Here is a 16,483-nt window from a genome sequence, read left to right on the forward strand (position 1 = left end):
TGGTGAGTCCCTTGGACCTTGCTGGTCCCAACGTTGCTCCTTCATTGTTTTCCACGTCTGTTGCTGCAGCCAAGGCTTGTCGCTGCTCCCGCCGGACACGGACACCGACCCTCTGGTTCTTGACTTCCGACGTGGGACAGCTTGTGAATGGATCCTGATCTTCCTCAGCGTCACCTGGTCCTCACAGCTGCATCAACCAGGTCACCATCACCACTCCTGCATCTTGGTGGATATTACTCTTCCGTGCCTCCTGATCACTTCCGAGTGGCATAGACTCTGTCCCCTCTGCTTGCAGGTTCTTCTCTTCAAGAATCCACCCTTGGAATACACCGGACTCTTGCACAGGCTTCTCCAGCGGCATCTTTACTGAAGTCCTCCATTGTGGTCGACGGCGGTTTCCGACATCACTTCGCTCCTATGCATCCGGGGTCCCTGGTGTAGGTTTCCTGGTTCCTGGGGTAACCATATGTGGGGTGACTCTCCCACCTTCTGTCTTCCACTGGGTTTCTTCAGGGTCCACTGGAAAGGGTCATTCTTCTACTAAACTGCAACCATGACTTTTCTGTTGACTTGGAGTGAGTACGCAGCTGTGTTTCCACTCTGCACACAGCCTCCATGGGGGTTCCTGGGCGCTTACTGCAGGAATCTGGCTCTGCATATAATATACAAAAGTAAAGTCTAGTGTGCACAGAGTCCAGTGTATTCCCAGAGGTATAGCAGATGCTAAATTAGGTAAATACTAACAGCTCTCTTTGTGGTAGTGTGGGCGAGCAGTGAGGCTTGTCAAGACTGATGGCACACGCTCAGAGACTGAATCCAGACCAATTAGGTAATTACAAAAAAGGCATACTTATGTTTTATTTTCTAGAGCCATGCAGATCTTGGTACAGGTAGGAAAATATACCTTCAATCAGAACATTTCAAGAAGTGTAATTGGGAATTGATATGCAGTCCTTACAGGTTTGTATTGGTTCAAAAAGCAGTTTAAATTACACAGTAGTTACTTTCGGAATACTTTTGGATTCCTTTTAGATTACATCAACTACTCAGTGTGGTATGCCTAGATACCATGCCAGGGTTCTCACAGTACAAGGTAAGTAAGACGTTTCAAGCTTTACAGTTTAGTTACTTTTTCTTTCATACAAAGTCCAGCTTAACAGATTTTTAGGAACAAAAACTCATAACGTGTTCCTATGGGGAAAAGGGTGTTACGGGTTTCTCAGGTAAGTGAGTGACTTACGAGTGGGAGTTTTAGGGTTAGGTCTAAGGTTCCCAAGGTCTAGATAGACACTCAAGTTGCCCAACCAGCGGCACTGGGGCGGCTGGGTGCGGAGTGCCGGGCCCATTGTTAGCCAGTGTGGCTAAGGAGGCCTTCAGTCAGGGACTGCTTACAAGCAGGCCCCTCAGGTGTGGGGGCAAAGCTGTTGGGCTTAAGGTCAGCACTGCAGAGGCCAACAATCAGCATAGGAGCTGCCTTATAGCCACAGGGGTGGCCACGTGCAGGCTGGCAAGAAGACATTGGGGTCTCTGTGGATGCCAATGGAGACCTTTGATTCGGTAAAGATGCTGGAGGCTTGGGCAGGGAGACTTCCTGAAGGCGACCAGCGGCTGGAAAGGTAAGTTTGGTTCTTGAGGGATGCCTGGACACCTCGTTGGGCCACACAAGTCCGTGGGGTATCGGGTGCCGGGTTGTCTTTTGGCATTGGGTTCTTCTTACCAGCTCCGGTCGCAGTGGGGGGACCCCTCAGGTTGAGGCTTCAGGCGTCTTCTTGATAGCTTGAGAGAGGACGAGTATCACAAGATCCCACGTCAGGATCGCTTGGGAGACTTCCTTGTGGTGTTGGGCTACTCGAACTTGGGCCTTGGGTGTTGGGTGCACAGTGGTGCAGAATCGCAGAGCTGCCTGGATCTGGATTCTGTGGGTGAGTTTTGGCTTCAGCAAATCTGGTGCTCACTGGAGACAGAGTTAGATGAGTGCAGGGCAGGTCCATCGGGCTCTGGGTGGTGCTGGCTGCTGGCCCTATGGGGTTCTCGCTGTAGGCAGATCAAAGTTGGGACAGGCCGGTAGGGCAGGGGCTATCGCAGTAGATGTTTTTCCCACAACCAGACACAGTTGCAGAAAGAGCATTACACATTTTAGATGTCAGAAAGGGCACACATGTATTATATTGATAGGCCTAAATTATTTAGAAAAACAAAACAATTGTTTGTTGCCTTTGCACCTCCTTGTAGGGGAAAGGCGATGTCAAAGTCAGGTATTTCAAGTTGGATAGTGAAATGAATCCAAACCTGCTACGCTAAAGCTAAAAGACTTTTACCTGTTCCCCCAAAAGCTTGGAGCTTCCAAGACTTTGTAAGGGAACGTTCCATTTGCTGATATTTGTAGAGCTTTACATGTGGACAAGATAACATACAAAATACAATAATCATACACCTGATAAGTAGTATGTCTTTTGTCCAGCCGGACAAGAACATTTATTTTAAATGTTCTGGTTGATAAAGTGAATTTTAAGAACCAAAAAAGATAACATCGGACTGCCGTATTCGCCATAGCGCTCCTGCCATCACAAATTGAGCCATCACGCTCCTTTCCTGGCAAATCCATACAAACCTGATGGAAGCCCTGGACTTGATGTGAAAGAAAGCACATCTATCAGCGTTTACTCATCAGTATTCCTGAACCTACGAGGAAACCAGCATTAATGCGATAATAGGCATTGTGTTAATAACTGTTGTACAAAACAATAATGTTGATAATTCTTGTCCTAATGATGATGTCACAAATGTAAAAAGGCATCGAAACGTCGTCGACTAAAAAACCCCATATGCAATATGATAATGCTATATTATTTGATGCAATGGTGTGGTTATGTTTAAGAGATTGAGTCTGTAGCACTGACCACAAGTATACAGACAGATTTTCGCTTTGCCCTTTTGGCCATTTCTTTGTGGTTTTGTCTTGATTGTTGTGGGTCACGGCTGTGCCCACTTGTTATCTTTTTTGGTTCTTAAAATTCACTTTATCAACCAGAACATTTAAAATAAATTTTCTTGTCCGGCTGGACAAAAGACATACTACTTATCAGGTGTATGATTAATGATTTTTGTATGTTATCTTGTCCACATGTAGGGACCACTGTTTTTAGTAAATTGATACTGCCCAAGGTCCCTATGGCATACCTTTCGGATTCTCTTGTCTTTGTGAAAACACAGATATTTGTAGAGCAGCAACATGGTCTGCTCGACAAACCTTCACAAAACATTATTGTGTGGATGTATTTGTACGCCAACAAGCCAATGTTGGTCAGGCCGTAATAAGAACTCTTTTCCAAACAACTGCAACCCCCACAAATTAACCACTGCCTTGGGAGAGGGACTGCTTTACAGTCAATACAAAGCATGTGTATCTACAGCACACATGTCTCGAACAGATTATGTTACCCTGTAAGCATCTGTCCTTGGCATGTTGTGCTGTAGATTCACATGTGCCAACCCTCCTCCCCATGAATCTTGTGTAGGGTGCAGTTCATGCACTTTAATTCTTATTAACGCATGGACATCTCATTGCTAGCATATGTAGCATTCTTACAGTCTACCCACGGCAAAACAATCTGAAGATGGCGTCGATGACCATGCGCACTATTACCAAGAGAAGGAGTCACACAGCCTTGTGACTCGAAGAAAACATCTTGTAACAAAAACAACTTGTAATCTTCAACATGCCAGAATGTATGACTACAGGGGAGCTCTGCCTCGTTGTCGCCAGTTTTGGCTTATTTGTTTGTGAAACTTGTACATCGAGAGCAAGTTACGTAGGGGCACCCTCGCTTTGGAAACGACTGGTTCCTAGAAATACCATATCTCGAGAAGCGACCCCCAGTGTCTCACGAGATGGAAGAAACAAGAGACTGAGCTGCAGTGGGCGAAGAATGCAACAAAAACACATCTTTGCGCTTTGAGATGCGAGGAAGATCTGAGCTGAGCCCTGTCTACAGAACGAAAGTAGGGTCCTCGCACTTCATGCCACTGAAGTGGCCTTCCTCCATGGGGATGTTGGAGTTCTAGATTTACAATGGTACTTTCTGAACGTCTTCTATAGTGAAGCACCTATCATGAGCCACCACAAACATGACGTCATTGCTTAGCCCGCTTGCCTCTATTCCAACATCCTAAGAAATATGGCCCCAAGAAGAATGGACGATACCTGAAGGTAAGAGCATTTGCCCTTAAATTCAGCCAGAAGAAACAAACGTGTGCCTTCTAAATGGACTCAAGTCTGTATCCTTGCGAGATGACCCTCCAGCAGTGTCTTCTGGGATTGTAAGCAGCCGCGGCCCACTGAGCTCTTCGGGGATCATAGAAACCCTTGCCTGTGGCTTCTAATAGCAACGAGAGGAGACAAATCTTCACTGCTGGACGCGGTCTTGTCGGAGATCACAAACCACGGGAGATGGGTATACGCGGCCTACAAGGTGTCTCATGAAGGGTGCGATCTATTGAGTTATGACGGGCATCACTCTCTGTAAGACAGGTACCTTTGTTAAACATATAAAAGTGTAGTCACACACTACAGTAGTGTTCCACCTTCTGGTACTGTAGTTCAGGCCACCTGTGTTACTCTCTTCCATCCTTGTACTTGAAACACCCCCCTGACCTCACCCTCAATCTTCTCCCATTAAGGACTCCCTTTTGTCTTGGAGTGACATTTTTAGAGTGGATTATGCAGAGATGCTTAAATATTATACATTTGTTTTGCAAGACTGTGGTTTGGCGTTACAGACCACTTTCAATGCTGTTATTTCTTGCTGATGGGTGAATACCTGAATTTTCTAAATAAAAGATCTAAAAGTAAAAACAATAAATTCACCAACAAAAGAGCAAATTAAAATAATGCACAACCATAACTTCATAAGGAAATCGAAAACATTCAACCTTTGGAAAAATCACGTTGTTGCACTTGGTGGACTACATCTATGGATGTTATTTGCAAACCATACCATGGCGGCTTAGGTCAGGCCATTGGGATTAGACTCAAGGAGGTAGTCAGGAGGTTTGCCTCCTTGATATCATCAATATACGGGACATTTATGAAAAACGTGAAATTATTGCATCTTTAGTGTTCACAAAATGATTGCTGATGGAAGGCACAAACTTACTTGTGTGACACATAGGATTAACTAACCAGATGTGGTAACCTGGGCTCAATCACATCCATTCCAAGATGGATGCGGCACACCATTCCAAGATGGATGCCGCACAAGTAGTTGAAAAGTAAAGGAAAGTGCCTGTTGTACATTACATGGATACAACCTGGAAGTAGAAATGACTAAGATGTATGGGAAATGACACCACATTAGCACAAGTGCCGGTATAAATTGCATTTAGAATTGAAAATCTACAATATATGGAAGAGAACGCAGCTTGAGGACAGCAAGATTGGACCAGAGAAACTGATGTGTTTCATGTATTTCAAACTAATTGTTCAAAACAGAGAATGTTTCGTTTCTCATAAATGGACAAGATCAGGAGACCATATATTTCCAAGTTTCCATCCTGTAAGTTTCAACACTGTGGCATTCTATAAAGGTAAGTTAAAACATTTTATTTAATATTTTTGACAATAAACAATTATACCACTACAGCATTATCTTCCACACCCCTGGTGAAAGAGCCCCGTTTCATGTTAAGTGTCATATATTTTAAGTTACTACAGATATAGTGGAGATAAATTCTGAATTATCATTAAAGTCTATTTAAATTATCTAAACTGAAACTTGTTTTGCTTTGGAATGTTCACATTAAAATTTTGGAGAAATATAAGAAAGTTAGAGGGAATGTCATTACCAGTAATTATTTATATTCAACTTTGCTAAAATGTGTAGGCTTCATACATAGAAAGTTTCAAAAACCCTTCAAAAGTATGATTTGTTTGGCATCTTGCTTAAATAATATCACTGCCACGCAGGACCTCTGCAACAATATCTCTCAATTCTTCAGCAACCAAATCACCACCGCCATTTACAGCAACTTAAAAGCGAACCTGATAGACCTCGCTAAGCGCATCATGATCTTATCCAAAGTACCAATGCTAGCCACATGTCCCATCATTCCCCAGAAGAAACCGCGTCCATCCACTCAGGGGCCCTATCGGACCCTGGCCCCCACCCCAACTACTCTAGAGGCCTGCATCCCATCAGCGCCATGCTCACAAACACTCTGCAAGCTTCCCCAGAAGCATGGAAACACAAAACTGCCCAGCCATTATGAACCCTTCAAATAATCACCAACTAAAGACCAATCTGCCTGCTATCATTCACAGCCAAGCTCTTACAGACAACCATCAACAGACACCTCCTCGAATACCTCAACAACCACCAACTATTTGACACCACTCAGTCTATTTTCAGTCCCGACCACAGCACAAAAACTGCCCTAATTGGGGGCGTGGCCAGCAACATGGGCGAATAGGTTGTGCCTCTGCGGAGCTCCACCGAGCCTTTATTAATCCAACGTTACTAACCGTCCACAGACCCTGATTTGGACATCTGGGACATGTCCTGAGTCCCGAGCAGCAGGGAGCTCCGATTGAAGCCAGATTCCAGCGGGGCAGAGGCGCGGAGCGCTGTGATTCGGCGCGCGGCCCCGGGCTGTGGTGACTGCGACCGGCTACACAAGATGGCGGCGCCCTGAGACTCGGCGCGGAGAAATAGGTCCGGCAGGGTCGGGACATCGGAGGAGTTGCCGAAAGGAGCGCTTGGGAAAATCGAGGCTCCAGGACCGGCTTCCCCCCCCCCCCTAAACACAATCATCTCTCACCCCGCGATCCGCCGGGAGGAGCTACTGAGGCCGGCACGGTGACCGACGGAGCCCGCCGTCTTCGGGAGCGGAGGAACGGACTGGAGGGGGGGCCACAGCCTGCGGCGGTGCTCGACCAGGGGGGCCCGGCCGCCCCGACTCACCCCACTGGCGCCTGGCGGCCGGAGATACTGAGGCAGCCGGAGCGCATTGCAGGAGGTAGGACTCGGCCAGGAGGCTCGCGGGGCCCCATTCCACCGTGCCTCTCGCCCCAGTAGCAAGAGGGGCTCCACCCGCCTGGCGGACCTTGGGGCTTGCTGTTGGAGGGCCCTGTGGCAGCGGGACTGAGAAAAGACTGGCACTACAGGGGCCGGGGGGCTGCGGTCACACCATCAGACCTGCGGGGAGCCAATCGACCCCCCCCTCCCTAACTCGGGACTTTGGACTTGTTGAGGGGGACCGCATTTAGCAGCGGGGCCCCGTGGAAACACCCGCGGCCCCCCTCCCGTCCCCGCCGTCGGTCACCGGCCAATGCTGGGGGATAATTGAATCACCAGGGTGATCTACCGCACCCCCCGGCCCCCACCCTGCACGAGTCACTCAGGCACTGGAAGCGGTTGACCGGGGAGGCGCACATTGCTTCGCTGCTGCGGCCTGGCTCACTAAGGACAGGGGCCTGGAGGTGGGAAACCCTCGTTACGACCCAAGAGACACCAGGATCCAACAGCACACAGGTGGGCGCACCATGGGAAAGAAGGAGGCAACCACTCGGACCCCGAGACAAGGTACCCTAGACCGTTATGCAACGGCCCCTCCTGCCGCAGAGTCGGAGGCCCAAGGACCGCGCTCGGACACGGTGCTTCTGATGAGTGCCACCCAGGTGTCACGAGACGACATTCAGGCGTCCAGGGCCACTCTTGGAGTAAAGATTGGCGAAGTGGAATCGGAAGTTACTCTGCTACGGCAGGTCTTTCGCAACCTGACGGAGAGGGTGACCACGGCAGAGCCAAGGCTGGGAGAAGCAGAGGATACGCTCACCACACTTAAGAGAGACATGGCGGACCTTCAGGCTTCTCACAAGCAACTCCAATGGAAGGTGGATGATGCAGAAAATAGGGCACGCCGCAACAACCTGCGCTTTGTGGGATTTAGGGAAGGAATCGAAGGGAACAACATGGCGGCCATGGCTGCAGAAGACTCTCCCGACAGTACGCTTCTCCAACTGCTTTATCGTAGAGAGGGCGCACAGGGCTCTGCTGGCAAGGCCCCGGGAGGGGGCGAGACCCCGACCTATTATTGCCCGATTCCTGAACTTTGCGGACCGAGATCTCATCTTAAGACAAGCCCGAAATATGGGTGAAATACGATTTAAAAATGCAACGATTATGATCTTCCCAGACTACAGTCAAGAAGTCCAGAAACAGAGGCGCTCCTTTGACTTGGTGAAGGCAAAACTGAGGGACCTAAAAATACAATATATGCTGCTCTTCCCAGCAAAGCTAAAAGTCATCTACAAGGAAAAGTCGTACTTCTTTACACACCCTGACGACGCGTAGCAGTGGCTGGAGGAGTGGCCCCCGCAGCAAGGAACGATGGAAGAGAGGCGGGAGATGCCAGATAGGCTGCGGTCCACGGAGGCCCCATGGGGACTGCCGAAGGCACAGAGGTCGAGAGGCGCGAGGGGGCGCAGGAGGCTGACGACGACCCCTTATCCAAAGTTAACTCAGACCACCCACATGCGGAGACGCTCGGCCTCTCTGGAGGTCGGAGGAATGCAGGGTCCAGATTTCGCTGCCTGGAAAGGTCCGCCCGCTCGGAAGGAGAAGAGGACGCAGTCGGAAACACGTCTGGGGAAGAGGACGATGAAATGCAGTCTATGCATCCGCTGGTGGCAGTGATCCGTGAGATGGAACAAGATACAGCCAGGGGGAACGGGACCTCACAGGATGCTACCCAGGACTCTCATTCGTGATTGTGGGGCACTATGGACATGAAGTTTCTGGCTCGGCTGGAATGCACGCAAGTTGATACACCCCTTACAAACTTTCTCAGTTCACTTTGTTTACTGTGTTTTGCCTTCCTACAGTTAATTCAGGTGGAAGGGAGTTTTGTTTGCTCTTGGACTACTGTCCGGGAGATGGGGTGCTAGGGGACCTTCAGGGGTGGGCGATAGATCTTCTCTACCCGAGAGTCCCTGACGATGCTGGCAGCAGAGAAGGGGCTGGCGGCGGTGGGGGGGGGTGGGGGGAGCGAGGGTTTTTTGTAGTTTCATGGTTGTGGGTTCTTGGGAGACTATGGTGGGTGGGATGGGGAGGGGGGGTGTTGGTGGAAGGGGGATTAAGCATGACATGTTGAGCGTACGCACACACGACCTAGCAACCCTACGTGCAGGACAATGGCCTCGATTGACCCTTAATGCACGACATGAGGAGGGATAGCCCGGCGGGGGAGAGTGGGGCACCAGATGAGCTTCGGGTACTCACTTGGAATGTTAATGGCCTAAGCTGTAAGGTCAAGCGAGGGTTAGTAAATACCTATGTGAAGAGATCTGGGGCTGAGGTTATACTACTGCAAGAGACACATCTACGGCACACGAACTGCGCCTTCTTGGCAAGAGGACGCTATAGAGTATTGGCTCATGCAGGCTTCACATCCGGCTCGAGAGGAGTCGCGATCCTAATTAAACAATATCCACCCAAGCGTTTAGCACAGACCTGGATAGACTCACAAGGGACATACGTGGGGGTGCAGGGCTACTGGAATAGAAAGGAATACACGTTCATATCAGCTTATGCTCCACCCAAACTCCAGGCAGCTACACTTAGGGGGGTCGTTGATATACTTCTCAACACGTCTGACACGATCCAAGTCCTGGGAGGGGACTTCAACGACGTGATGGATTTGGGGGCGGACAGGGCAGGAGACAGGGACAGGCCTGCTAGTCCGACTCTGTTGGCTACCACAACGGAAACGGTAGGCCCGGTGGAAGCATGGCGGTGGCTGCATCCAGAGAGTAGGGAATACTCCTTTTTTTCAGGGGCACATAAAGTGTACTCCCGCCTTGACTATATATTCATGGCTAGACAGGTGCTGTGCATCACTGATGTGGCAGAATATCGGGCGCGAGGCATCTCGGACCACTCACCTTTGCTACTCAAGGTGGGAGGACGGAGAGAACGGCACAAGGTTCTGCAATTGACGGCATGGGACCTCCAAAATGCCGACATACTGAGAGGCCTACGGGCTGATTTGAAGGTTTATGTCACAGAAAATGAGGGGACGGTGACCTTCAGGGTGACGCTATGGGAGGCGCTCAAAGTAGTAATGCGCGACAGGGCACATACTCGGTTGGCGGAAGATAAGAGAAAAGTGCAGGCAGGGGTACTTGCCTTGAAAGCCCAGATCCATGCTTTAGAACAGGAGCCCATGACCACTAGAGACCACGATTATCGGACGTACGGGTCCAATACAAACATCTGGTAACGGGTGAGGCGAAAGCACAGGCCCTGGCGACCCTACACCACCTCTACGATGTGGGTGACAAGTCCGGGCGGCTCATGGTGTGGCTGAGCTAGAAAGAGAGGGATGCGCGATGGGTTGAGAAGGTGAGAGATGGCCAGGGAAGTTAGGCCCGAACGGATGACCAGATAGCCAATGCGTTTGCAGGCTATTATGGGGCCTTTTATGAGGCAAGGGCACTGGGGACAAGGGAAGACGCCATGCAATACATGGAGCATATCGAACTTTCGGCCCTGGAGGACGCTGATCAACAGGAGCTTGAGGCAGACATAACATTGGAGGAAGTTAGAGAGGCTATGACTAAACTCTGGGCGGGGAAGGCGTCAGGCCCTAATGGTTTCCCAGCAGAATTTTTAAAAAGAATGGCGGATCTTCTGACCCGTCATTTACTAGGCTTGGTCGTAGACGCTGAATCGGAAGTGGCATTCCCGCTGGACCTCCGTCAGGCTACGATTATCCCAATCTTTAAAGAAGGTAAGCCGCCCGATGAGTGCTCCTCCTATCGCCCCATTTCCCTCCTAAATGTGGAGGCAAAACTCTTTGCAACGATATTGGCCCTTCGCCTTCGGCGGGTGATTTCGAGACTGGTCCATCTGGACCAAACGGGGTTCCTCCCTGAAAGGGCGACTCGATACAACCTGAGGAGAACCCATACCTGGCTCATGGAGGTGAGCAACAGAGAGGATCCACACTGATTCCTCTCCCTCGATGCCGAGAAGGTTTTTGACGCGGTCCACTGGCCCTTTCTAGAGGGGGTGCTAGAACGCTTCGGTTTTAGACCCAAATTCAGGAAGAAGATTAGCCTGCTATACACTGACCCCAGGGTGAGAGTCCGGGTCAATGGTATAATGTCAGGGGACTTTCCTATACGGCGGGGTACCAGTCAGGGATGCCCCCTGTCCCCACTGCTGTTCGCCCTCTCTATAGAGGTAATGGCGTGCGCAATCCGGCAAAACGAGAGCATCAGGGGGTTCAACTTACGGGCGTCGGACACGTCTGTAGAAAAACTTTCCCTGTATGCGGACGACGTCCTGCTATATATCACTGCACCGGAGACGACCATACCGGCGCTATTCTTAGACCTTGAACGATATGGGTCCCATGCGGGCTACCAGATCAATTGGCATAAATCTATATTGTATGATCCCCAAAGACGGGACGAGGGGCCCACACTCCCAGAGCGGCTAAAAACGACCACAGAGGGGTTTACTTACCTCGGGGTGTTCATAACGACAGATAAGGCGCTCTCCTTTGAGAGGAATATTCGCCGAGTACTACGCAACTTTATTGAGGATGCGGCACGATGGAAACTACTTCCCCTAACGCTCTTGGGCCGGGCGGCAATGTTTAAAATGATTACGCTCCCACGGTTCCTGTATGCCTTCCAGAATGAATACTTTTCCATGCAGGTTAGGGTGTTCAGCCTACTACTGGGCAGAGCACCTGGTCGCCATAAATGAATGGATGCACGCCCCTGCCACCCATCCCACTTTTGCATTAGAGAGACATACCATGGATGCCCACGCCTGCCTACATTATCTATACGGAGGTAGGGGAAGGGCTAGACTGCTGCCTGCTACGAGACTCACATTAGGGATATGGATGAGGGCGACGAAAGCGATAGGGTGGGAACGCAGACTAACAAAACAAACCCCACTGTGGAAATGCGCCTTGCTAAAGGAACACATTGAAGGGATTCCGGAGTTGGGATGCCATTGGCATGTCGACTTTGGGCGATGTGATGAAACAAGGGGTGCTACAATCGTTTCCCTCACTGCGCAAGGAATATGGACTCCACCACACACAATACTTTAAATACATGCAAATACGACACGCATGGAGGGTGGAGGGGGCCTTGACAGAGGCGCTTCCAGAATATGCTCCTCTAGAGGGTCGCCTGCTACAGGAAAGGATCGCCGGTAAGGCAGTGTCTCTTACATACAAAACAATAATGAATAATAGGCCAGACAGACTTGGGAACCTACGGACCACATGGGAGCGAGAGGTGGGCGACATGAATGAAGTAGACTAGGGTATGGTCCTATTGCATCCAAGGGAGGTGGCAGTCAAATCCTGCCTACGGTTGATACAATTTAATGTCCTTCATAGGACCTATTATGACAGAGTGCGCCTACACAAGATTGGGAGAATAACTGACCCGGGCTGTCTGAGATGTGGCACTGGCGTAGGAGACTTTTACCATACTATCTGGTCCTGCCCGAATATCCAACTCTTCTGGGGGACGGTCCTGACAGAGCTGGGGGAAGTGCTGGAGACCACCATACCTTTGGAACCCAAACTTGCCCTACTGGGAATGACGAACGATGTGGATCTGGCCCGCCCCTTGCGGATCTTCCTGGTGCTGGCCCTGGTGGTGGCTAAGAGAGATGTTGCCCGGAATTGGGGGGCACCAGACACACCACAACTAGAAGAATGGAGAAGGGGATGGACCCCTATATGGCCGCTAAGAGAGTAACATATAAGGCAAGGGGGTGCCCCAAGAAATTTGGCAGGGTATGGGGTAAGTGGAGGCGCTATCATGGGCTGGATGAAGGGTGGTGAGATGCATGGGGGTATGGGCACTTATTCGTCAAGGAGCGGATTTGGATGAGAGGTCTAAGGCTGGTATGCGGATGGAGCTGGGTGAGAGGCCAAACTGCACTATTGGACAATGCGAATTATGTTTTTGATCAAGGGGTGGGAAATGTGGATAGGGAGGCGGGAAGATGGGTGTGCTGCTCGACATTGACATGCTCGATGTTTGCTTTCATGATGATAAAAGCTAATAAAAATGTTTCAAACATTTTTTTTAAAACTGCCCTAATTGCTACCATGGATGATATCTTCATGACTCTGGACAGAGGAGACATGGCAACCCTCATCTTCTTGGCCCTCTCCACAGCATTTGGCATAGTCTCTCACCCCATCCCCATTCAACACCTACATGAAATCAGAATTCAAGGACACGCATTCCGATGGATCTGCTCCTTCCTGACTAAACGGACCCAGTCAGTCAGCCGCGCACCGTGCACCTCGGATTCCTACGACCTCAGCTGCGGAATTCCGCAAAGATCCTACCTGAGCCCGATCCTGTCCAATATATACATGATCCTTCTAGGAAGCCTGCATGACTGAAATGGCCAACTGGATGAGACCAACTGTCTAAAGCTAAACACCGGCAAGACCGAAATCGTGATCTTCAGGAAGAGCACATAACTGTATGGACCGACATACACCCCCACCACTTACTCCTGGAACCTCGGATCTTCATCGACAACAAACTCTACATGAGTGACCAAGTCAACACCAACGCTGCCTCGTTCTTGCCTATCCTGAAGGCACTGAATAAGATTTTCAAATGGCTCCCAATCAGCACCCGGAAAACTCACGCATGCCGTGTTCACAAGCAAGCTGGACTACGAGAACACTCTCTATGCCGGGAACAACAAGAAACTCACCAGAATGCTGCAGACCATTCAGAACTCGGCAGCCAGAATCACTCTCAACCTCACCCAACACACTCACATCACACCACACCTGAAGGCTCCCCACTGGCTCCCCGTTCACAAACGAGCACAATTCAAACCCTCGCATTTAAGACACTACATAACACCGGCCGAGTATACCTGAACAATCTTATCTGCTTTCACAAACCTTCCAGACACCTCCACTCGTCCGGACTCCAATTTACACAGATCCCACGCATATGTAATACCAGATACAACAGTAGAGCCTTCTCCTGCCTCGCTCCTAAAGCCTGGAATGGCCTGCTGCTACACATAAGAGCATCCTCGCTTCTTGGATACCGCAAGAAGTTGACGACCTGGCTTTTCAAATAGTCGCACTATGTCCTATGTGTGGCTAGACTCACACCTGCTCAGCACCCGGTTACCCTCTCGGGCGATAGTGCGCTCTACACATCTGTATAACATAACCATATAGTCTCTCCTATATCAATATGTCCTTTCCATTGGAGAAAATGGATTGTCCAGGAAATTTATAAATATTGCATTTCTTTTAGAAAAAGAAAATTGCCCAAAAATGTCAGTGCATCAAACAGGTCGTCCAATTAATTTATAGTTTTTTTTAGCCATCCAGTGTTGTTCCAACTGGTTCTAAGGATACCTTCGCAGGCTGGAGTGTGATTCCTCTTATAATATTGTGTTCTGTTCCTGTTCTCAGTTGGGTATCTATGTTTTATTCGTCGGCCTGTCTGTCTATGATTTTAGTGCACAAGGGACCAGAGGGCTTTGTTATTTGTTTGCACATAGGAAGGGGCTCTCAGAACTTTGTTATTGTTTGCATATCTTCTGAGTGAGCAGACAAGCTCCCAGCCTCAATCCTTGGGGAGCAGATCTAATTCCTTTATTATATGTTTGCACATTTTGTAAGTGAACAAACAAACTCAAGCCTTAGGGAGGGGATCTACTTCCTTTATTATTTGTTCACACGTTTTGTAGGTGAACAGACAAATTCAAGCTTGGGAGGAGGCGATCTACAAACTTTATTATTTGTTTTCATACTTTCTAAGTGAGCAGACAAGCTTATGGCCTGGGGAAGGGATCACTTTGTTATGAGTTGACTAGAATGCTCCCTCTCACCCCCACTGAAGATTAAGACCACTCCCCCAGGGTCAGTGCTACACTGTGGCCCCCATGCATGCAGCTTCAGATGTGGACATCAGATCTGTCAGCCCTCCTCCTTTGCTTGGATACGAATGCAGACTTCATTCTGGAATAAGGGCTCTGCATGAAGAAAGATTGACTAGAAGAACCTGGCTAATCTCACATTGCCACCCTCTCTCTCACTGAGGAATGACCTTCCTGTGTCAATATCTGATTGAGGGCTGACCTCACAGTGCCGCTGTCTGTGGTTGAGGGCTGACCTCACAGTGCCGCTGTCTGTGGTTGAGGGCTGACCTTACAGCTTTGCTGTCTGTGACGGAGGGCTGACCTGACAGTATCCCTGTTGGTGATTGGGGGCTGACCTTAAAGTGTCGCTGTTTGTGATTGAGGGCTGACCTCACAGGGTTGCTGTTTGTGATTGAGGGCTGACATCACAGTGTCGCTGTCTGTGATTGACGGGCTGACCTCACAGTGCCGTTGTCTGTGATTGACGGGCTGACCTCACAGTGCCGCTGTCTGTGATTGACGGGCTGACCTCACAGTGCCGTTGTCTGTGATTGACGGGCTGACCTCACAGTGCCGCTGTCTGTGATTGACGGGCTGACCTCACAGTGCCGTTGTCTGTGATTGACGGGCTGACCTCACAGTGCCGCTGTCTGTGATTGACGGGCTGACCTCACAGTGCCGTTGTCTGTGATTGACGGGCTGACCTCACAGTGCCGCTGTCTGTGATTGAAGGCTTACCTCACAGTGCCGCTGTCTGTGATTGACGGGCTGACCTCGCAGTGCCGCTGTCTGTGATTGAAGGCTGACCTCACAGTGCCGCTGTCTGTGATTGAGGACTGACCTCACAGTGCCGCTGTCTGTGATTGACGGGCTGACCTCACAGTGCCGTTGTCTGTGATTGACGGGCTGACCTCACAGTGTCGCTGTCTGTGATTGACGGCTGACCTCACAGTGCCGCTGTCTGTGATTGAGGGGTTTAGCTTCTGACTTTCTTGTTCTGCCGCCTATGTTTGTATTTGGTTAATCATCCATTTGACTGATCACTGGGAGAATGTTTTGTTACTCATCTCTCCCTGTTTTTCCTCAGGTTGGCTGGGTGATGGGTCCTGATCACCTCCTCACGCACCTAAGAACTGTCCATCAGAATTCGATATATCACTGCCCTACGGCAGCACAGGTAAGCTTCAGCGACTCTTCTATGATGTGTGGGGTATAAGTCCTATAAGAGAGACGCTTGGAGTGCATGGCTGAAAGATGTACCATAGGGGAAACCTCTGGGCATCAGCAGCAGTGAGGGAGAAGTTCTCAAGGAGACCCTTCCTGGGCACCTGTGGGTGATGGAAGAGATCAAGGAGAGCACTCCGGAGCACCTATAGGTGATGGGGACACAGTGAGGACCCCTCCAGAGCAGCCTGCGGGTGATGGAGGATATTAGGAGGAGGTTGTGGAGGATTTTTGGAAGACACTTCATTCTACTGGGGGGTGATGGAAGATATTAGGAAGATCCTCCATCATACCCAGGGCTGATAGAGGATATT

General features: G+C 49.8%; 1 protein-coding gene across 1 annotated transcript in view; it reads left to right on the forward strand.

Moving 5' to 3' along the window:
• Positions 1-16,483, forward strand: part of LOC144761131 (kynurenine--oxoglutarate transaminase 1-like) — a 127,042-nt gene that overhangs the window by 58,330 nt on the left and 52,229 nt on the right. The window contains exon 5 of the mRNA XM_078646591.1: positions 16,033-16,122. Within this exon, the coding sequence (XP_078502717.1) occupies positions 16,033-16,122 (90 nt within the window). The remainder of the gene's footprint in view (positions 1-16,032; positions 16,123-16,483) is intronic.

Source organism: Lissotriton helveticus, chromosome 5_2, assembly GCF_964261635.1.
Source record: "Lissotriton helveticus chromosome 5_2, aLisHel1.1, whole genome shotgun sequence".
In the NCBI taxonomy this organism is placed as follows: domain Eukaryota; kingdom Metazoa; phylum Chordata; class Amphibia; order Caudata; family Salamandridae; genus Lissotriton; species Lissotriton helveticus.